This window comes from Thamnophis sirtalis, unplaced genomic scaffold, assembly GCF_051295495.1.
Source record: "Thamnophis sirtalis isolate CommonGarterSnake01/CBP01778 unplaced genomic scaffold, rThaSir2_p1.2 scaffold_4, whole genome shotgun sequence".
Lineage (NCBI taxonomy): Eukaryota > Metazoa > Chordata > Lepidosauria > Squamata > Natricidae > Thamnophis > Thamnophis sirtalis.
The window spans coordinates 117,324,602-117,348,623 of NW_028261384.1; the positions used below are offsets into that span (position 1 = coordinate 117,324,602).

Sequence of the window (24,022 nt, forward strand, 5' to 3'; positions counted from 1 at the left end):
GGGATGGTCCTACTTCGGACAAGGTGTTGGACTAGAAGACCTTCAAGGTCCCTTCCAACTCTATGATTCTAGCTCTATTTTTTCCATCTGCTAGGCAATGTGAGAAAAAACTTGATAATGCCCTTCTGGACCTTTGGGGGGGGGTTCCTTGTCCCCCCACTTCAAAGAGAATGTCTCAGAGCCTTAAAACTCTGGGTCTCCTGCAAATGATTCTTCAGTTCCTCCATTTCAACACACCCATAGATTGTTGTCACTTCCTCTATTTTCTTTCTTTCACAACTGGAAGTTAGAGAATCATCAGGCAGAACAAGAAAACGTTTGTCTGAATTAAGCTGCTTTCGGGGAGGGGTGCAGGAGAAGATCTTTTCCATAATTCCTGCGGTATTTCAGCACCAATCTGTTCCTCTGAGTGACAGGACAGGACAACTCAGAAGACCTAGGAAGCCAGAAGTTCTGCTGCCTACAAAAATCCCAGCATGAGGCTCATTTTCAATCTGATCCTGGGTTGGTATTGTTAGTAAACAGAAGATGGGAGCAGTAGGGATGGAGACATGGGGCCAAGGTCAAAGATCCCGTGTCAATTTCTACTGGTCAGGTATTTTGACACTAATGGAATCATTTTTTTTCCAGGATGGTGGCTGACTCAGCATAGATGGATGGCTGAAGGTGAGTCTCATTAGACACACAACTATTGGAGGGATGTAAAACGAGAATTACAAATCATGGTCTCCCCAAAGCAAATCCATTTTTTAAAAATATTTTATATTTTAGCTATATATGGAGAAATAACAAATGTTTTGACAATAATAGTAACAGTAAGAATCATAATTATAATAACAAAAATCATGTTAATTTATTTATATTTATAGTCATATAATTCATTTTTTACTTATATACAGTAATAATCTTCTAATTTCTACCTCTTATATCTTACCACTGGCAAAACATATCTCATGTTGAGTAATATTCTGTATCTGCTTTATGTTTTATTTTTAAAGTCAGTCTATCCATCTCTGCACAATTTAATATTTAACGAATTATATTTTCATATTTTTTCCAATATTGTGTAAATACAATTCTCGCTGCTGTCAACACATGTATTAAATATGTATCCCTTTTATTGTAGCTTTCTGGTAGTATGCCTAACAAGAATATTTCTGGCTTTAGATCTATATATTGCTTAATTATCTTTTCTAACCACGTATGTATTTTCCTCCAGAATTTTTTTGCCTTCACACATGTCCACCACATGTGATAATAAGTACCTGGAGCCTGATTAAATTTCCAATATTTGGCAGACATATTTTTAGACATCTTTGCTAGCCTTGCTGGTGGCAAATGCCACCTTTTATAGGTTTCCTTATATGAGGTGGCCATTGTCATTTTATACTTCCTATCCCAAAGTTTTTGCCATTTGTCTAGTTCTATAGTATAGCCAAAAGAAATTTGCCCATATTATCATTGTTTCTTTCACTTGTTCATCTTCCATTTTAATGCTTAATAAGTAACTATATCATTTCTTTATTAGTTTTTCATCTGTCCCTAATAGTATCCGATCAAGTGCTGTTGGTTCTTTATGTCTTGGCATCTTTCTCATATGTAGACTGTATTTGCAGGTGTGGCCACCATGCTGAATCCACCCCTTGGTTTTGCAATTCCTGCCTGGTTTTAAGTTCTCCTTCCTCATTTAAAAGTTATAACTTTTTCCCACACTAAGAATAGGGCATTCCTCACATAGTGTCTTTGAAAATATCCATGTACTGCGTTTCTTTTCCGTACCACAAAAAGGCACTCCAACCTAATTGTAAATCATGTCCCTCCAGCAACAGTAATCTTCTATGCCTCAGGTTTATCCATTCTTTCACTCACATAAGTACAGATGCCTGGAAAAACAGCTCCCAGTACGGTAACTCAAATCCCACCATTGCTTTAAGACTCCTGTGGCATTTTCAATCTTATTCTTGCTCTTTTCCCTTGCCAGATATATTTCAAAATTATTTTATTCAGTTCTTCAAAATATTTTTTCTCTAATCTTTGAAATAAAAAGAGTAGCTTTGGCAATATATTCATTTTTATAGTAGCTATTCTTCCTACCATTGATAGTTTTAAGGTCTTCCATTTCTTCAAATCCAATTTAATTTGTTGCATTAACTTCATGTAGTTATCTTCTTTAATTGTTGTGCATCGTGCTGTTAAGTAAATTCCTAAATATTTCACCATCTTTACTATCAGATCTATTTTCTTTGTCAGTTCATTTTTCTGTTTCTCTGTAAAGTTTTTAATTACTATTTTGGTTTTTTATTCATTTATTTTCAATCCTGCAACTTCTCCATATCCTTCTATTTTTCTTATTAGTTTGGGGGCGATTTCGAATGGTTCTTCTAAGATGAATATCAGGTCATCTGCAAATGGTTGTAACTTATATTTTTATTTCCATCCCTTTTATTTCTGGATCCTGCCTAATGTTTCTAATTAACACTTCCAATGTCAATATAAGTAATAGTGGTGACAATGGACTTCCTTGTCTAGTGTCTTTTTTATATAAAAATTCCCTGTCATGTCACCATTCAAAATCACTTTTGCCCCTTGAGCTGCATACCATATTTTTCAGAATATAAGATGCACCAAGATTTTGAAGAGGTAATTTTTTAAAAAAGTTTTTTCAGTTTGGAGGCCTCCCAAACTCTCTGCAGGCCTCATTTTTTGTGAAAAACGGGGGATGCAGAGAGTTTGAGAGGCCTGCAAAGTGCTCCAAGGGGCTGGGTGGGCAAAAATGAGCAAAAAACAGCCAATTTTTGCAAGAAACAGGGCATGCATAGCCTTTGGGAGGCTTGTAGAGTGCTCCTGGGGACTGGGAGGGGGTGGAAATGAGAAAAAAGGCAATTTTCACTCGTTTTTGCCCTCCCCCCCCCGGAGCACTTTGCAAGCCTCCCAAACCCTCTGCACATCCATTTTTGTGAACGGGCAGGGTTTCAGGAGGCCAAAATGCTGTATTCAGTGTATAAGATGCACCCAGATTTTCTCCCTCTTTTGGGGGGAAAAAGGTGCGTCTTATAATCTGAAAAATAAAATACATTGTCTTGATCGTATTTATAAATTTTTCATCAAAGTCCAAACATTTTAATTGTTGCATCATGAATTACTAGTTTACATTATCAAATGCTCTCTGGGCATCTAGAACCATCAACACCAATTGTTTTTCGGAATGCGTTTATAATACTCCGAAGTATCTAAGATAATTCTCACATTTTTAATTTGTCTTTTTGATAGAAAGCCGTTTATATCCGAGTCAGTGACGTGCAGTCATTAGAGGCAGGGGAGGCGGGGCCTCACCAGTCTCCTGAGGAAAAGGAAACAATTTTTAAGATAATTAAAAAGGCCAAGGTAGTTGCTCCCAGACTCCAAGTCACAGTGACTCTGAGTCTGCTTAGTTCTACCTGTAGGAGGAGGCTAGGGAACTATGGGCCTCATTTGCATAAGGAATTTTTCGTCTTTTAAGAGTTAACCAAGGGTTAAAAAGCAAAAAATTCCTTATGCAAATGAGGCACGTGATTCTCCCGCCTCCTCCTACAGAGGACACTTTGTTTAGAGGCTATTTTAAAACATTTAAGCAGTCATCCACATAGTGGCTCTAGCAGCAACTGTCCTAGCCTGCCTGGCCCTGGCTAGATCAAATTTGCATTTTTGACACAGCTGGAAGGTATGTGGGTCAGAGGGAAGGGACAGGGGGGAGGAATTCAATTTATTTGTAATGTAAGTAATTGTAATTTGTTTTTATTATGTGTATGTGTATGTGCGTTTTTTTTTACCAGCCTATGCTGGCACGCGGGCTGGCACATTTTTCATTTTTTTTTTTCATTTTTTATTTTTTCATTTTTTATTTTATTTTTTATTTTTTAAAGCCATGCCGCCTCAGCGCACCATAGAGCGAAACAAGTCCTGGTTTGTGGCGGGCAGCATGCACTTTAAAGTGCAAGCATGCTGCCCGGCCACAAACCAGGCCTTGTTTTGCTGAATGGAGGCCGAGCTGGCCGGCACTTTAAAGTGCCGGTATGCCTTCTGGGCTGGCTATTCAGTGGGACATGCTGAATGGCTCGCCTGGAAGGCATCCCAGCACTTTAAAGTGCCGGCCAGCTCGGCCGCCATTCAGGAAAACATGTTTTGCTGAATTTCGGCCAATCTGGCTGGCACTCTAAAGTGCCGGCATGCCTTCCGGGTCGGCCATTCAGCGGGTTGGCCAGCCCAGAAGGCATACCGGCACTTTAAAGTGCACGCCGGCCCGGTTGCCATAAATGTTTCGCCACCCAGCCGGATTCACCAAAACTGGTGCCAGCAGCAACGGGACATGCTCGGGGAAGGGAGAGCCAGAGCAGGCTGCCCAGATTTGCACTCCAGCCGCCGCCACTTCTGCTGCTGCTGCTGCTGCAGCCACCAAAGACTCCTTCCCCTCCGCCACCCGCATTGGATGGGTGAGCACGCAAAATGAGGAAAAGAAAAGGTTGACGGCTCCAGGACCCAGCAATCCGCTGGAGCGCCGGAGGAACCAGCGGAGGTTGGGGTGGAAAGGATTTCTTCGCCTCCGTTCCACCCCCCAGCGGCTTAAAGGGGCAGGACCCGGTTACCAGGCAGCCAGCGCTGCGGTGGCAACCACATTACCACGGGCTTTGTTACAGACGCACCTGGGCTCGACCCGAGAAGCGACGCCTCCAAAAGACTGTCACCTGAGGCCGCCTCACCTCGTTTCCTCTGTCCCTCCAGGTTGTGGAAAAATGAGCAGCTCTATTCTCCAGTCTCATTTTCCTCAGCCTCTGCGCTATTGGTGTGTGTGTGGGTGGGGGGGGTTAAACCATCGCCTTGCACCAGAATTGATAGGAAATAAAAGGCTGAATTGTTTTTAGCCTGCTTACCTCCCCAATATACAAAAGATCACTTGGAGTTAAGTAAGACCTTTAAATGATATTTGCTTCAAAACGCTTAAGAAACTTGGTTTTCCTACCTTTCAAGGAAGGCTTAACTAGTTCTAATCCATATCAGTAACAGATGATATTTCTTCAGGCCCACCGGCAAACTTTGATTTAGGTTTAAGGATTGGTTTTTGAAACGTTTTGCTAAGATGGCATATCTGCCAAATCAAAGAACAAAATCATGCCCCCTCCCCCAAACAATTTTGTCCTGTTTAGTTTTGTTCTGTTCTTGGTTATTTTCTGTGAGTTTGTATTTTATCCCTTGAATTAAAAAAATGGAAAAAATATATGGTTACTTAGCCTAATATACTAATGTAACACATCTTGTTTACATATCATGATCAGTTCTAAACTATGGATTTATAGATCACAATTGCTGTGTTCATACAATAGGTTAAGCCAAAAACAAATCATAGATTAGTTGATTGAGCCAAACCAATGTCCCTTGATTTATACTTTATAGCAAAATGAAGCCCCTTTGCTTCATGTTCATACATCTTATTCAGCCCTAGGCAAATGAAAGATTATTTCACTACTTGATATGGAAAACAGGAAGTCACCATGAAGTTTTAAGACCCATTAACTTGCTGTCAGGAATCTTTCCAATATCCCACAAAGAAGACATGATTTTTTGTTAATTTGTTTAAGCAAACAGTTGAAGTTCCTTCAAGTGTTTTGGAACAGATTATTCTACATATAGCTCACATTTCTTATTTAGCCGATGATACTTCTGTTAACATTAACCCATTGTAAAAATAACAGCAATTGAATGTTTTAGCACAATCAACGCATTACATGACTGGAGTAAAGTTAGCGGCAGGGCAGCTTTTGCCTCTTGAAAGCAGGCAAAAGCCGCCCTACCGCCCCGGCGCTATGTCCGACATAGAGGCAGGATGCCTCTATATCGGACATGGTGTCCCACCTCTATGTCGGACATAGCGCCGGGGCGGCAGTGCCGCTTTTGCCCGCTTGCCTCACCAGCCATAAACCTCACTGCACGTCACTGATCTGAGTGTATAAACTCGTTCAAAAATCTCTTGAGACTTTCAACTATTATTGAAACAAATAATTTATAATCTGCATTTAATAAGGATATTTGCCTGTAATTCTTTATCTGAGTCCTCTTTCGGAATTAAGGTAATGTTTACTTCCATCCATCTATGTGGTATCTTAGTTTCTAACAATACTTCATTATTCACCTCTAACATTGATAAGCTTAATGTATCTTTTAGATTTTTGTAAACTTCTACTGGTAATCCATCTGGTCCTGGTGTTTTGTTATTCTTTTCTCTTTTAATCGCCTCTACTTGTTCCATCATCATTATTCTTTCATTTAGTCTTCACCATTTCAGGAACTTTTGGCAATTGGGCTTTTTTCAAGTATTGCATTATTTTTTTCCTCTGAAACTTTTTCTTGGTCATATAGCTCCCTATAGAACTCCTGGATTATTTTCTTTTTACTTTCATTTTGATACTGTAATGTTCTCTTCTCATCTTGTAGTTTAGTTACCAGATTCTTCTCTTTCTCCTTTTTCAACTTATATGCTAGCCATCTTCCTGGTTCATTCGCATTTTCAAAGAAATTTTGTTTTGATCTTTTAATTCATTGTGCTGATTCTTCTTTCTCCATTACACTTAATTTATATTTAATTATTTCCATTTGATTTTTTACATTTCCATTTACTTTTTGCAGTTGTTTTTGTAGCTCTGATTCAAGTCTTTTATACTCCTAAAGTTTTTCTTCTGTTGTTAATTCTTCTTGACTTTTATATTCTATTTTCCCCCTCATTTCCTGCCCCTCATTTGTGCTAAAATGGTGATCATAAAATTCCATTGCTTAGTCTAGTGAATCCAGTCTGTATCTTTTGTCATTCCAATTGTATTCTCTCAGGTATCAGCCATCTGTAGTTTACTTTACATTTAATCAGCATCACAGTCAATAATTGATATTGTTTCTGTAGGTCTCTCACTCTCCTAGGAACCTGCTTCAAGACCACCTATTATTTTCCCTTGTATTGTAATGGTTCGTCTCTTGCCTTCTTGAATATTTCCCCTCTCATCAATTTTTTTTTTTAAATCTCACGTGAAATAACTCTGCCCTTGTTTCCGAAACCAAGGTGGGAGATGGTATCCCTTCCAAAGGATGGGGTGAGGGGGAATCCCTCAATCCATTGGGATCAACTCCTGGAACCAGAGGGGCCCAAATTATTTTTCTTTTCAGACAACTACAGTATCTTCCATTAGTGCAGCCATTCTCTCTCTCTCTCTCTCTCTCTCTCTCTCTCTCTCTCTCTCTCTCTCTCTCTCTCTCTCTCTCTCTCTCTCTCTCTCTCTCTCTCTCTCTCTCTCTCTCTCTCTCTCTCTCTCTCTCTCTCTCTCCATCTCTCTTGCGCGCGCACGTGCACACACACACACACACACACACACACACACACACACTCCCTGTCCATTCATATGAGTGTGAGTCATTGAGCAAGGAAAATGTTGCTGCTGTTTTAGGTTTAGCACAATTTCATATATAGCTCTCATATATCACATTAAATATTGTTTGTTGGCTAAAAATACAACCTACCAATCTCTTACACAAACAACTGCTTTCAGGTTATCCATATTACAACTCTTTCATCTTCTCCTCTTATCCAGGGCAATATTATTCTGCACCTTCCATCTCAGTGAATCCCAGTAACGTGATTGCTCTGGGAGAGAATCTAAGCATCAGTTGTAAGAAGGGTTGGTACCCAAAAGTGAAATCCACTTTCTACCTAAGGAAAGAAAATCATACGATAGATGAAGCTGATACCGAGGACAATGAGATTGAATTTCATATTTCCAATGTCCAAGAATCACATCAGGGAAGATACGACTGTATGTATCGTATATCTCCAACTTGGTCATCCCACAGCAAGCCAGTTTTTATCTTTGTGCGAAGTAAGTCCTTTTCCGTGCTGCTTTCATCCATGAGACTAACCTAACTACAAGTAGACCTCAATTTATAACAGTTTGTTTAGTGACCATCTGACGTTACAACAGAATTGAAAAAGTGACTTATGACCGCTTTTCACACTTATGACCACTGTTTTATCCTCATGGTCAAAATTCAGAGGCTTGGCAAGTTACTCATATTTGTGACAATCACAGTATTCCCGGGGTCATGTGATCCCCTTTTGTGATCTTCTGACAAGCAAAGTCAATGGGGAACCAGGTTCGATTGACAACCACAGTACTAACTTAACAACTGCAGTGGTTTACTTAACAACTGTGGAAGGAAAGGTCTTAAAATGGGGCAAAACTCACCTATCAAATGTCTCACTTAGCAACAGAAATTTGGGTTCAATTGTGATCAGAAGTCAAGGACCACCTGTATTTCCTCCACCTATAAATGGAAACCAAAGTCTGCATTCCCCCCAAATGCAGAAGGAATGGAAATTGCCATTTTCTCCCCAAGGCTGTTTCCTGCCAAGCTCTCGAGAGATCATTCCAGAGTGGAGCCTCTTGTTCAGCCAAGCTCAGCAGGTCAAGTGTTTATTCCTCATTTTTCCAACCACCCCAATATCTCCATGGGAGAGTAGAAATAATACCTTCTAAATTTCAGGATCAAGGCAGGACAATGTATGAAAGGCATGACAGAATTATCAATAGATGAGAATATTTGTAGCTCAAGGTTAAACTGGTGCTCTGTGAGCTTGGTTATTTTCTTGCAGACGCTTCATTACCAAACTAGGTAACATTATCAGTGCAAACGCCACTGCTTTCTGACACCCAGCTTAGCCTGTAGTATCCACAGATTAATTAAGAAGCTTTCTTAAATGTGGCTGCTGCTATATCTGTCCTTCCCCTGCCCTCATCCCCACAAAGTGAGGGAAGAAAAACATAAATTTGCATGGATTTTTTCATCCCTGCAAGTTTAAGGGAATGTGTAATAGTTTAGATCTCTCCATCTGTCTTTAAGCCAGCAGGAAATTGTACTGGCATGAATTTGCTATCCTGTTGCCGATGTCTAATCTACCCTACTGCTCTTGTTCCCTATCATTTGAAGGCAAAGATTAATTTTTGTAAGCCATCTAAGTTACCCATGTGTAAGTTGGGTGGCTGCATAAATTTGTTAAGAAATAAAATAAAGATAAGCAAAGCCAAACCGACTTTACTTCTTCACCACCTTTCCATAGCTGAGATCAGAATCAGGGGGAAACCATCACTTTACTATTGCAATAGGTGACTTGTAGCTCTCACCAACTGGGGATGAGCTGAAGTCAATATCCTGGAGACAAATAGATATTGGCCATTGTTGAGGAATGATTTTGCCATAGCTAGTTACAAGGGGCAGCATTATCTAAGATGAGATAAGTATCACGTCACCAAGAACTATATAGAGCAGGGTGTTAAACTCAAGGCTCGTGGGCTGGATCCAGCCCATGAGTGCTTAGATCCGGCCCATGGGGCCACCCTGGAAACAGCAAAGGACCAGTCTGTGGTGCCTCTGCCACCTAAAACAGAGCTTGGGAGGACCATGTGCAGCCCTCCCAAGCTCCGTTTTCATTGACAGAGGAGGCCATCACAGCCCAAAATGGAGCTAACGAGGGCTGCCTGCGACTCTCCTGAGCTCCATTTTCACTGGCAGAGGGTTGCAGGAGGCCATTGCAGCTGAAAACGGAGCTCAGGGACTCATTTTCACTGGCAGACTGCTTGGCCCCACAGGCACTCCTGACATGAGTGACATCAAGCTGGCCACGCCCATCCCTGCCCCCAATGTCACACAACCCTAATGCAGCCCTCAATGAAATGGAGTTGACACCCCTGATATAGAGAAATAGACATGATCCTCTTTTTGCCTCTTCTTCTGCTGAAAAAGGAGGGAATCAGTGGGCAAGTGATCACTGATCAAGTTTCATTCCTTGATCACTATCCATTCTGTCACTGAGAGCAAAAAGGGTTTTAAAAAATTGAGAAGGTGCTAATTTAACACTTGCCTGATCAAAGTCTCCAGGATGGGATCATTAAAGCAACTTGGTGGCTGTGACAATATTTCTACATTCATCTCAGGAGCCACACAGGTAAAAAGGGGACAGGTTTAGATCAGCTGAGATCCTATCTTGAGTCTTTGCCTCCCTTCCCAGCTGGGTTTGGACCTAACCGTAGTTGTTTGTTTCCTCCTGAAATGCAAATACAGTATCTTGCCACTTTAATGACTCCGGCTGTTGCAAATATTGCAGTATTAAAATTACATCTTTTTCCCCTCTTTCTCAGGACAATATTATCCCAGCCCCTCAATTTCAGTGATTCCCAAAGGCCTGGTTGTCCTAGGAAGAGAAGTCGTCATCCAGTGCAAACAGGAATTGTACCAAACTATAGTATTTAACCTCTATAAAAAGGGGGCTTTTCATGCACCAGCAGCCCAAGTTTCAAATAACGAAATGGCTGAATTCCTTACTCTCAGTGCCCAAGAACCAGATGGAGGGATCTACTTTTGTGACTATCAACTCACCAACCAGCGGTACATACACAATACATACTCGAAGATCAGTAGTGAAATATATATCAATATAACGGGTAAGATATGGATTCCTATTCTTCATAGTTACTTCACAAAAGAGAGTTCAGAGTTTTTGTATTTTCTGTACTTAGAATACAAATAATATTAGCACTTGAATTTTCTTTTTCCATCTCTTCATGCATCAGTTAAGTTGCTATTATTCTCTTGAACATCAAAGAATATACAAATGTAATAATCATATTGTGATCTTCCCTGTGTTGTATGGTAATAGCTCATGCTGTAGAATGAAGGCCCTTGAGTTAATTTGTGACTCCTGATGATTGGTTGGACTAGCAGTTCCTGCAGTTTTCTTGACAAGATTTTTACAAGGGATTTGCCATTTCCTTCTTGAGGCTGAGAGTGAGTGATTGGCTCAAGATCCTCTCTTGGTTTGCTTAAGGAGGGACTAGAGCTCACAGTCTCCTGGCTGAAGATCCCCTGTAAGTTCCATGCCTAGGAAGGAGGGACTGGAATGTGAAGTCTCTCAGTTTCTAGCCTGATCCTTTAACTACTACACAAACTTGCTCCAGATACATACTTACATGCATGCATGCATACATCAGGGGTGAGTTGCTGCTGGCATTACTGCCAGTTCGGTGCCCGCGCAATTTGCTCCGCACATGTCCAGTTGCCTGTAAATAAGATTAAAAATGCCAAAAAAGATGCCGCGGCAACTGGGGAATCGGTTCGGGGACATGGAGAGCCTGCCGTCCCTATTGGTTCGGCAACCCAGTCACAATTTTCACTACTGATTCGCCTGAACTGGTGCAAACCGGTAGCAACCCACCTCTGACATACATATGTGTGAGCTGCAATGGTGCAGTGGTTAGAGTGCAATGTTGCAGCCTACTTCTGCTGACTGCCGGCTGCCTGCAATTTGGCAGATCAAATCTCACCAGGCTCAAGGTGGACTCAGCCTTCCATCCTTCCAAGGTGTGTAAAATGAGGACCCAGATCATTGGGGACAAGAGGCTGACTCTGTAAACTGCTTAGAAAGGAATGTAAAAGCATTGTGAAGCAGTATATAACTCTAAGTGCTATTGTTATATATACAAAATCTGCTATGTCACTATTTCCTAAGATCTATTAAAAGAATGCACACTACACCGATTGCATAAAGCATAGGAAAAGTGCTTTTATTATATATAAATATTAATATTATATATTAACATTGCATGATGCATTAAGGAATATGAATCTAGAATATCATGGATGAGAGACCAAGGTAGATGTATGTGGCAGGAAATATGTGGTCACTAGGAACTGAAAATGATTTGATGGCACATAATCAAATATTGGTTTTTAACATGTTAGGTTGCTGTTTTTAATTGTTGTGAGCTGCCCAGAATCACTTAGGTGCAATGGGTGGCCATACAATTTCAATGAATGAGTGAGTGAGTGAGTGAGTGAGTGAGTGAGTGAGTGAGTGAGTGAGTGCTGAAAAAATGTGGATTGCACAAATGAGATTATGGAAGACATATGTGGTTTGATCATATAAAGACAATGAACATATGACTAAACAAACCTTAGGAAGAATGAGTGGGTTGAGGAGAAGAAAAACCTCCTAACAGTGAGAATCAAACAATGGAACAGCTTGCCTTCTGAATATGTGGGTGCTCCATCATTGGAGGCTTCCAAAAAGAAACTGGATGATCATTTATCCGGAATGGTATACGGTATCCTGCTCAAGCAGGAGGTTGGACTAGAAGACCTCAGAGCAGGGGTGAAATGCTCTGAAATCTGCTACCGGTTCATTTCACAGAGCGCAGTGCTGAACAAGGAGGATTAAGAAGCCTTTTCTGAGTCTGCAAAGGTAAGTAGAACAGTGGGGGGGGGGGACAGCTATGCCGCACGATTTAGATTCGCTAGAAAGCAGGATTTCTGATTTCTAATGAATAGAAATCATGTGGCATAGCTGATTGTTGCACAACTGATCGTCAGAACTATCGGTTCGCCCGAACTGGTAGCAAAAAAATGCTAACGGTTCAGGCGAACCGGTAGCCTTTCACCCCTGCCTCTGAGGTAACTTACAATTCTATTATTCTATGTTCTAAAAGGATTAAGAAATTACGTTTAGATGGAGTTGATAAGTTTGTTATGGAACGCTCAGTGGAAACACAAAATTATTTTCAAGTTAACAATGAATGTGTAGCCTTGTTCAAGTTTAGGAAAGCTATTCATTTAGTTATTTCTCTGTGTTTATTTTCCTATCCAGCAAATTCCTCACCCCATATAGACTGTATATCAGTCTTACTAGTGATTTTGCATAAATCTAAAAGTGGGGGAAATTGTAGGTTCTGGCCACTTTTAAGGCTTGTCATTTGTTGCTTCTAATGCCTTTGCTCTTTATCTAATTCTTTCTTGCCTTCAGACCCCAGAATTACAGGGCCTGCCATCTATATGGAACCAAAGGGACAGCAAATGCTTGAAACAATCGCCCGGATCTACTGCCAGGGGCCAAAAGGAGGCCTGAAGTATTCCTTATATAAGTCAACAGACTTCATAGCTTCCCAAACGGCAAAACCAGACAGTTCCTTGGCTGAGTTTTCCATTTTGGGAGTCAGGATGGAACACGTAGGAAACTACAGTTGTTGCTATCAGCTTGAAAATAAACCCTTTATGTATTCAAAGTTAAGTGAGCCTCTGCAGCTTCAAGTAAGAGGTAAGGAATTAGTTCTTCCCCAATCCCCGCTATCTTCCAAACCCCATATCCTGAATAAGAACCATGAGTAAAATTGGGGACCATTTATCCTGAACCATTTGAGTAAACCTGAGAATGAGATGCTTTAATAAGGGAAGTATTTTTTAAAAATCAGAATGAGAAAGTGAAAAAAATACAGCCAACTTCATATGCATTATGCATATACTGTAGGTGTGAAAAGGAGCAGGCGTAGAGTCAAAAGAAAAGGGACAGTGTAATATATGCGTAGGTTCATCACTTCTACTAGAGGAAGTGTGAAGCCCAGCCTGTTAAGCCCTCCAGGTGGAGTGTTCTGATCCAGGCTTCCTTAACAAGCAAGAAGCGGAGTCTTGGTCCTGGCAAAACCCTTTTTATTTATACAACTGTGAATTCCTTTCATTCAGAGTCCACAAGGCTCCAGTCTTTCAGAGGGTTGTTTATCAAACACGAACCTTATCTTGTTTGGCAAGTTGCCAAATAACTAGTTCAGTGGTGGGTTCTGGCTCTTGTTGCAACCGGTACGCTGCAACGGAGCCGGGCATCCACCATGTGCACGTGCACAGCACACACATGCATACCCACCGCCCGTGATGCTCCAGCTGCTTGGCGGAGCATCACACAGGCACCATAAACCCCGTGCGCATGTGCAAATGCCCAGGTAGGCTCAAATGTGGTAAGGAAAGCGGGCGGATGGGTGGGCCCTCTGGAGCACCATACTGGAACGGTGCCTGGTGCTGCCAGCAGGTACCGGTACGCCCATACTGGGGTGCACCGGTCGTATCCCACCACTGAACTAGTTCCAAATGCAGGGGAAGACAAAACTTGGCACAGAGTCTCTTATAGTTACAAACAGAACTTTTCTCTCTTGACATGACTCATTGAAACTTATTGTTTCCTGCAAAAGCCCCCTCCCCATTCGCTCCTCTTTTGTTTCCTATGGGAGGGGCCAATCATCTCCAAGGTGTAACTTTACTCTTAAGTTGAGCATGCTTTCTTAATTGTTCTTGTCTTCTGGCAGCTCTGCGCATGCGCACACTGGGAACAGGCTCCAGCTGTTCCTCTGCCTCGCTGCAGTCTAGCTCCCTCTTTGCCTCTGAGGCCGAGCCCTCATCTGAGCTTTCCCCAGCCCTCAGGACTGGCCCCTGTTCCTCCCCAACCTCCTCACTGGCCCACTGCTGCCAGTTTTGCAGGCTGCCGTCAGGCCACAGCCTGGAGAAAGAGACATAAATAGAATCCTGAGCTTGGATTCTTTGCAGATTTATTTATTTAGCCTGTGGCACACAATGTCAGAGAAATCTACACATGCTAGACACAAGGCAGTCCTAGCAGCCTAAATTGCTAGCACATTCTGTTTGATGCTTGTGTACCTATCCTTGGCGCACTGCGGGGGGAAAACTAGTTTTACACCAGTTAACTAGCGGTACTCAAGTTGCTGGCTGTTCTGGGCTCCTCCCTTGGTCTCACCCTGTGTTGCAATGCCTCACATCCGGCCAGATCCAGCAGCGGTTTCTGTTCTACACATATACAAAGGCACCCCCACCACTACCAGCACCATCAAAGTGGTATCCATTTTTCTATTCACAATATTGCATGCTTTTGAACTGCTGGGTGGACGGGAGTCAGGGATCGAGCGACAGGAGCTCACTCCATGTCATGGAGCCGGGCTCAAACTGCTGAAGGCCAAACCATTTCTGGCCAGGAGTTCCAGCGTCATTAAACCTCTGAGCCAGTGCATCCCCCTCCTTGCAAATGTTCCACAACCAACAAAGTATGTTGGGGACTCAGGGCGGCTTACAATTCATGGGAGGGGGTGTGCAAGACAAAACATAAGACAGTACGTGGATAAAAAATAAACAATAAAACACAACTTTCATTCAACATTCGGGTGGGGCGGATTAAAATCTTTATCCCCAGGCCTGACGGGATAGCCAGATCTTAAGGGCTGTGCGGAAGGTCTGGAAGGTGGTGAAGGTGCGAATCTCCACGGAGAGATCGTTCCAAAGGGTAGGAGCTACTACTGAAAAGGCTCTCCTACGCGTAGTCGCCAGTCGGCACTGACTGGCAGATGGAACTCGGAGGAGGCCTAATCTGTGCGATCTAATAGGTTGAAGGGAGGTAATTGGCAGGAAGCCAAGTACTAGTTATACTATTATACTAGTCTCCCTTTATTTATTTATCAGCACAAATACAACAAAATGTAACAAAAAGGCAACAGTAAAAATATTGGGTTTCTGCCTGGATGGTCTCTTGTGACGAGTCGAAGGACAGAGAATGGAAGTAGTGATCTTCCTCCCATATTTGGGCATACCGGGGGTTGTAAAAATCTAATAGATACCTTTCACCCTGGCTTGGCTGATGACGGATAAGAGCCTGTGGCCTAATGGCTAAGATGTCTGCCTAGTATGTAATATGGCCCAGGTTCAAATCCCAGTAAGGGTATGGCTAGCTGATGAGAGCTAAATAGCTTGAAATAGATCTATACTAGTCTCCCTTTATTTATTTATCAGCACAAATTAAAAAAAACACAAATATAACAAAGGCAACAGTAAAAATGTTGGGTTTCTGTCGTGATGGACTCTTGTGACGAGCTGATAGACAGATGATGGAAGCAGTTAGCTTCCTCCCATAATTGGGGCTTATCAGGGGTTGTAAAAAATCTAATAGCAATAGCAGTAGACTTATATACCGCTTCATAGGCCTTTCAGGCCTCTCTAAGCGGTTTACAGAGAGTCAGCATATTGCCCCCAACAATCTGGGTCCTCATTTTACCCACCTCGGAAGGATGGAAGGCTGAGTCAACCCTGAGCCGGTGAGATTTGAACCGCTGACCTGCTGATCTAGCAGTAGCCTGCAGTGCTGCTTTTAACCACTGCGCCACCTTGGATAAGGTCTCTTGTGACGAGTCGAAGGACAGAGAATGGAAGTAGTGATCTTCCTCCCATATTTGGGCATACCGGGGGTTGTAAAAATCTAATAGATACCTTTCACCCTGGCTTGGCTGATGACGGATAAGAGCCTGTGGCCTAATGGCTAAGATGTCTGCCTAGTATGTAATATGGCCCAGGTTCAAATCCCAGTAAGGGTATGGCTAGCTGATGAGAGCTAAATAGCTTGAAATAGATCTATACTAGTCTCCCTTTATTTATTTATCAGCACAAATAAAAAAAACACAAATATAACAAAGGCAACAGTAAAAATGTTGGGTTTCTGTCGTGATGGACTCTTGTGACGAGCCGATAGACAGATGATGGAAGCAGTTAGCTTCCTCCCATAATTGGGGCTTACCAGGGGTTGTAAAAAATCTAATAGATACCTTTCACCCTGGCTTCGCTGATAACAGGATAAGAAGTTGGCCTAGGGTGTAATATAGCCCAGGTTCAAATCCCAGTAAGGGTATGGCTAGCTGATGAGAGCTAAATAGCTTGAAATAGATCTATACTAGTCTCCCTTTATTTATTTATTAGCACAAATAAAAAAAACACAAATATAACAAAGGCAACAGTAAAAATGTTGGGTTTCTGTCGTGATGGACTCTTGTGACGAGCTGATAGACAGATGATGGAAGCAGTTAGCTTCCTCCCATAATTGGGGCTTATCAGGGGTTGTAAAAAATCTAATAGCAATAGCAGTAGACTTATATACCGCTTCATAGGCCTTTCAGGCCTCTCTAAGCGGTTTACAGAGAGTCAGCATATTGCCCCCAACAATCTGGGTCCTCATTTTACCCACCTCGGAAGGATGGAAGGCTGAGTCAACCCTGAGCCGGTGAGATTTGAACCGCTGACCTGCTGATCTAGCAGTAGCCTGCAGTGCTGCTTTTAACCACTGCGCCACCTTGGATAAGGTCTCTTGTGACGAGTCGAAGGACAGAGAATGGAAGTAGTGATCTTCCTCCCATATTTGGGCATACCGGGGGTTGTAAAAATCTAATAGATACCTTTCACCCTGGCTTGGCTGATGACGGATAAGAGCCTGTGGCCTAATGGCTAAGATGTCTGCCTAGTATGTAATATGGCCCAGGTTCAAATCCCAGTAAGGGTATGGCTAGCTGATGAGAGCTAAATAGCTTGAAATAGATCTATACTAGTCTCCCTTTATTTATTTATCAGCACAAATAAAAAAAACACAAATATAACAAAGGCAACAGTAAAAATGTTGGGTTTCTGTCGTGATGGACTCTTGTGACGAGCCGATAGACAGATGATGGAAGCAGTTAGCTTCCTCCCATAATTGGGGCTTACCAGGGGTTGTAAAAAATCTAATAGATACCTTTCACCCTGGCTTCGCTGATAACAGGATAAGAAGTTGGCCTAGGGTGTAATATAGCCCAGGTTCAAATCCCAGTAAGGGTATGGCTAGCTGATGAGAGCTAAATAGCTTGAAATAGATCTATACTAGTCTCCCTTTATTTATTTATTAGCACAAATAAAAAAAACACAAATATAACAAAGGCAACAGTAAAAATGTTGGGTTTCTGTCATGATGGACTCTTGTGACGAGCCGATAGACAGATGATGGAAGCAGTTAGCTTCCTCCCATAATTGGGGCTTACCAGGGGTTGTAAAAAATCATATATATATATATATATATATATATATATATATATATATATGTGTGTGTGTGTGTGTGTGTGTGTGTGTGTGTGTGTGTGTGTGTGTGTGTGTGTGTGTGTGTGTGTGTGTGTGTGTGTTTTCTGAGGTTTTCGCGGGTGTTAGTATGTAGGTCTCTAGTTGTTCGGGTTTTCTCCCGCGTAGAATTGGAGATGTCTTGGCGACGTTTCGACGAAGTCTCATTCGTCATCTTCAGGCTGCTTCAGACTACTTCAGGTTTGGTGTTTCCTGAAGACTACTCCAGACTACTCCAGACTACTCCTGGAAACACCAAACCTGAAGTAGTCTGAAGCAGCCTGAAGATGACGAATGAGACTTCGTCGAAACATCGCCAAGACATCTCCAATTCTATGCGGGAGAAAACCCGAACAACTAGAGACCTACATACACACACACACACACACACACACACACACACACACACACACATACATACATACACATACATACATACACACACATATACATACACACATACATATATATAAACAATTTTAATAACTTACCACATTCTTTAACATCTTTGGTTCTGGATGGGGTTGACCCCATCTTCAGTTTGCCATTTCTTTCCCAGAAGTCCTCGGTCAAGGTATTTATTTCAAAGGTCTCTCCTGCGATGAAATTTGGGAATAATCTTTTGCTTTTCACGGTCTTAAGGGAATACGTTTCCCAGTCCTCCTTGGAAATGTAATTATGAAATGTAATGAGAAAAGGAAAAGAGATCCTGTCCGGGGGATGATCAAGTAAAAGTGTAAGCAGCCTGAAGTTGAACAACAGGAAAAGAAAGGATCTTAGAAAGGATCTGGAGAAGTCAAGTTTGACTCAGATTTCCATCCTTCTGAAGTGGGCAAAATAAGGACCCAAATTGTTGGGGGAAATATCTTGACTCTGTAAACCACTTAGAGAGGGCTGTAAAGTACTGTGAAGCTGTATTTAAGTCTAAGTGCTATTGCTATCTGCCATAATTCCTCAGGTGGTAAAATGAGATGGCAGGAGATTTGTGCTTTCAGAGGGAGCTTAGTACTTGGGAGGCTGGCATCAGCCATGCAAATCTCAGTTCAAAGCACACACTGTGTCTTTTAACCACCTGAAAAGTTAGCATGGATCCTTTATAAGCTTCTTTCTCGGCCCATTGTTCAGCTGCAGACTCCCCCTCCTTTTATCTGTTTGTACCCTAGGCAGCTTCTCTTCCCCTTGCAAGCTCATTCCCACCCACCATTATAGCAATAGTTAGCAATAGTTAGGCTTATATACCGCTTCATAGGGCTTTCAGCCCTCTCTAAGCGGTTTACAGAGTCAGCATATTGCCCCCAACAACAATCTGGGTCCTCATTTTACCCACCTCGGAAGGATGGAAGGCTGAGTCAACCTTGACCTTGCTTGTCTATTCTCTGGTTAATTTCTCCTGATGGAAATCATTTCTTCCAAAAAGAACTAACCACTTTTGGTAAAGAAAAATATGCTTCCAAACACAGAAAGAGTTCTGATTTTGCCTTTAGTTGTTCCATTTTTGAGGATAAACTCGGAAATTATTATTGGTCTTGTCCAGGTCAAACTCATTCCACACCTTTGACAATTGTAAACACTGAAGGATATTGCTCCAATGGTGATGCTTGCAGTGATTGTTGAGGTTAAGCATAAGATTTGGATGATAATCTCATCCATTGACAGCAACTGCTGACATTGTTTAGCCAAAGATCAGGAAATGAGCATAAAATTTGGATAATAATATTTTAAAGTTATCCCTTGACAGCAGTTGCTGAAATTGGAAACACAGAAGAGGCGGGATTATTAGCAATGTGAGTATTCCTTTATGCAGAGAGAGAGGCAAAGGGACTTGGTCAAGACAGGACCTGCAAGGACCTTTACTGGTGGTCTCTGCTTGTCCTCTGAAGTTGATCGTGTCAACAACTTGAGGTCGATTCCCATGGTGTGGCAGTGTGCCCAGAGCAGAACGAGCCTCTCTTGTTGGAAAACAGCTGGTGGCGGGTTACGTTAATTCACTGTTGTTGTTCATTGGAGGGTGGGGGTCATATGTTGTGTGTAGAATGATGCTGGGCTTCCATCCTCATTGTTTTATGGGGTGGGGGGTCCCTTTTCTTTGCCAATAAATGGAGATGTGTTGCAAATGTGTATTTGCTAAGAGATTTCACAAGAAATATTGTTAAAATATAGAGGAATAAATGAATTTCTTTCTTGAATCCTTCTTCTTTTTAGATACTGAGATGATGAATCCCACCATGAAGACGATACCCAGAGGGTCCAGTGGTTCAGGTGGGAATCCCCTCATAGAGTCCCAGGGGCTAAGAAAAGGTCTGATTTTTGTCCTTCATAAATAAGAAAGGGGTCTTTCTCCAGACCCCATTGAGAAAACCTGTTGAACCAATGAGAAACTTAGCAGCTGCAACCTACTAAGCATAGTTAGGTTTAACTTTGGTTAATTATCCTTGGGACCAAGAACATAGATCTTGAACCACTCCTTTGTGGAAGGGAGGGGCCTGATGAACATCTTCAAGGAGGCTCTGAGGATTGTGATAAAGAGAGATAAAATTGCTCAGATCTGGGTTGGATTTTGAGGATATAGACCAAAACGAACACGATTTCCAATTTCTTGCCTCCAATCAATGAGACATATGAGGGTTTTTAATGATTGTATAATCCCTCCACTCAAAAACCCCTGGTGGAAGACTTTCTAGGGGTAGAGACTGGTGCTCAGTCACCAAGAGAGCAGCAGCTTTGGGGGTTAAGTGAGCATGTCTGGAAAAGCAGAAGGATCCTTTGGGCAAGGACCATGATGACGGCCTTGAGAGCTTTCTTCTTCTCAAAATAGCCACCATGATGGTTCCTCTAATCAAAAGATGCTCACTTCCCAAGTAGCACATGGGGACAATGCAGTGATGAAATTCAATTTTTTTTTACCACCGGGTCTGTGGGCGTGGCAGGGGAAGGATACTGCTAATTTTCAGTCACTCGTTTTTTTCTAATTGTGTTTCTTGGGCCTACGTGTTAAGAAATATTGCTTTGTTTGACTGCATTGCTAAAATTGTAGACACAGAACCTGGCTGGCCCCAAGGCAATTATTTGTGGTTACTTTCCAGCGTGTGGAGATCTTACAGAAAATAGGATGGAAATGGAAAACAGATAAAGACATCTGAGGTTATGGATCTTTTTGCAGATTTAATGGTGGATGGAATTCTATTTCTGCTTAATCTAATCTACTGTATATTTGACCCTGATTTTTATTCCTTAAATGTATTACATGGATTTTCAATATTCTTAATGTTGATTTTTCATATCCATCTCCTACCAATTTGGATTGTCCTCTTCAGATTAGCTTTCTTTTAATCTTTGCAAAGAATTCTTATGACTGTGATTTGGAGTGAATTTTGAATCAGAGCATTCCAGTGTTGAAAAATTCCACTTGGGGCCTGGACTCCAAGCACTTGCTCTGGACTGAAATCAGGGTTGCTTTCAGGGAGTGGTCAAAACAGGAAAGAGGGTGATGCAACAATGCTATCGAAGCCCTACTCCTTTCTTTGCATTCGCCCCCCCCTCTCACACACAAACACAAACACACAAACACACAAACACACCCACACACAAAGGGTCTGGGATTCTATTGTAGTGATGCATATTTTCTTTTTCCGCACCGTTGGCAGAAATAGATGGTGCATCCTAGGGAGCCATTGGGTTTTTTGGAGATTAGGACATCCAGAAAGGGAAGTTGGTTGTTTGCTTCTATTTCCATAATGAATTGTATTTTGGGGTGTAGGCTGTTGAGATGTGTGAGGAAGTTGTTCAGTTTTTCTTTCCTGTGTGGCCAAATCACAAAAGTGTCATCAACATATCTAAGCCAGAGTTTGGGTCTGGCTTAGGTATGTTGATGACACTTTCGTGTCAAAAGCTTATTTCAGCTATATATAAATAGCATCATGTTTCTCATGCTAATTTATCCATTGTTGAGGACATATCATATTTATATTCTCCTATAAAATCAAACCAGGACATGATGACTTAGTTGGCAGAGCTATAATATACAGAACAGTTAATAAGAAGTATGATATAATTTTACAAAAATCATTTACTGTATCATATAAACATTGTAGACGAGTCATGTTAATCTATAGTAGCCATTGTTTTTTGGATTCGATATTGAAACTCAGAGAAAGTAGGGCTGTTTGAAATGAAAAATGAAAAATAAAATGCAAATATTTTGGCTTTACAGGTATTATTAACACATACATATGGGTACGTGTGGCTGTGAGCCTTTTCCTGCTTGTCTTGTCACTACTGGTCGCGGTATGGTACAAAAGAAGAAAAAGTAAGTGGAGATAATATTGTAATAAACATGATTAGAGAAAAGTGGATAAATAGTATTCATTCTGTTGAGTGAATGTTGTGTTTTATGGTTAATTTTTTTTACTCACGTTTTTCTTTTCTTTTATGTATCGTCTTGCACTCCCTTCCCCCATTATTGTAAGCCGCCCTGAGTCCCCTCAGGGAAAAGGGCGGCCTATAAATGTTCAATAAAATCTAAATCTAAATCTAAAATCTAAACACTTAGTATGCTAACTATGGTCTATAAGCCTCATGTAATGACTGCATTGCCTTCATTTTTATAGAGCAGCGTAAAAAAGGTTCTCCATAAAAGATAATGGGCAATAGAAACAGAGAGATAAGCAAAGCACATTTTTAGACGCTGTGGTTTAAAGAGAAACTTGAAGTTTTCTAGGAATAGGTGACAAAATTAAAGAACATTTAATATTGGCCCAGGAAGACTTTTTTATAATCCAAGAGAAAAGTCTTGTATATCTCTTTACTTTCCCTAATTGCAGAGTGAAAGAGAATTAAGAAAAAAGAAAGTAGGAGATGAACATAGGATTCCTTAAAGAAGTTAAAGATTTTTCCCCATAGAAAGAAGCTATGAAATCTATGAATTTGTGAAAGAATCATAGCAGAGGTGGTATTCAGCAGGTTCTGACCAGTTCTGGGGAATCGGTAGCAGAAATTTTGAGTATTTCGGAGAACCAGTAAATAGACCATCTCTGACTGCCCCCACCCAATCTATTCTCTGCCTCCCGAGTCCCAGCTGATCGGGAGGGAATGCGGATTTTGCAGTATCCTTCCCCTGCCACACCCACCAAGCCACGCCCACAGAAACGGTAGTAAAATATTTGAATCCCACCACTGAATCCATAGAAAGGATCTGCCCCAGAGATGCCGGGAGATTTGTGCTTTCAGAAGGAGTTTAGTACTTGAGAGGCTTACATCGACCTTGCAAATCTCAAAGTACAAAGCACCCACTTTCTCTTTTTACCATCTGAGAAGTTAGCATGGATCCTTTCTAAGCTTCTTTCTCGGCCCATTGTTCAGCTGCAGACTCCCCCTCCTTTTATCTGCTTGTTCCCTAGGAAGCTTCTCTTCCCCTTGCAAGCTCATTCCCACCCACCGTTATATCACCTCAGGTGCTTGTATTGCAACAGAGAAGGAAAGTATGACTTTTAAGCCTTTCTTCTTCTTTCTAGACCTCGGATGCAGGAGAACATCTGGATAAAGTCTCCTCTGTTATTCTGAATCACCAGCCACAGGAAACCCAACAGGCAACCAATCCTAGGCAAAGCTCCGAACTTTACTGATATGCACCAGTGGTCAAAAATACAAAAAAGGCCTTGAGGGGACGACTCCTGAGATGAATACAAGAATGGCTTACTTTTATTTCCCCACTGATGTGTAATTATAGACGCCAAATCTAAGCACCGGAATATACTGGGGGGCTCCAGAAATGAGGTCATCAGAATGGTCTTGACTATGTTACTTCGGACAGTGAAGTAAACTTCAACCTTCAACTGTCTACTGTGGACCTTACCCCATTCCTAAGAGGTCCGTAAAGGGGGCGTGCATAAGCGTGATAGCCTGCCTAACGTCCCTGTCCCACTGTCCCCATCAATTTGTATTCATTTCTATCCATGTTTATATTTATGCCTTCTATCTTGTACATGTTTGACAAACTAATAAATACAAATATTTCTTCACCACTTCCGGCTGTACTTTCGGTGCCCTCGGAAGCCTGATCTGCAAGCTCTGCCGTCAGCTCCGCCCTCTCTCTGTTGGAGGGTCACATTTCGGACAATAGTCACCCTGAAGCGCTACTGAAGTAAGGTGGGACCACCTGGCTGGTCGAGGAGAGCCACATATCTCCTCCCTGACTCCTCCCTCTGAAGATGAGGAGCAGCGGTGT

General features: G+C 41.7%; 1 protein-coding gene and 1 long non-coding RNA gene across 2 annotated transcripts in view; both read left to right on the top strand.

The window, feature by feature from the left end:
- Positions 1-201: 201 nt before the first annotated feature.
- Positions 202-24,022, top strand: part of LOC148046313 (immunoglobulin superfamily member 1-like) — a 50,269-nt gene continuing 26,448 nt past the window's right edge. Inside the window, exons 1-5 of the mRNA XM_087714669.1 lie at positions 202-504; positions 631-666; positions 7,608-7,892; positions 10,209-10,511; positions 12,866-13,156. Of these exons, the coding sequence (XP_087570795.1) occupies positions 477-504; positions 631-666; positions 7,608-7,892; positions 10,209-10,511; positions 12,866-13,156 (943 nt within the window). The 5' untranslated portion in view covers positions 202-476. The remainder of the gene's footprint in view (positions 505-630; positions 667-7,607; positions 7,893-10,208; positions 10,512-12,865; positions 13,157-24,022) is intronic.
- LOC148046314 (uncharacterized) lies at positions 21,962-23,819 on the top strand. Its single transcript, XR_015696273.1, has 2 exons — positions 21,962-22,105; positions 23,310-23,819. It is a non-coding gene; the product is annotated as an uncharacterized LOC148046314 (long non-coding RNA).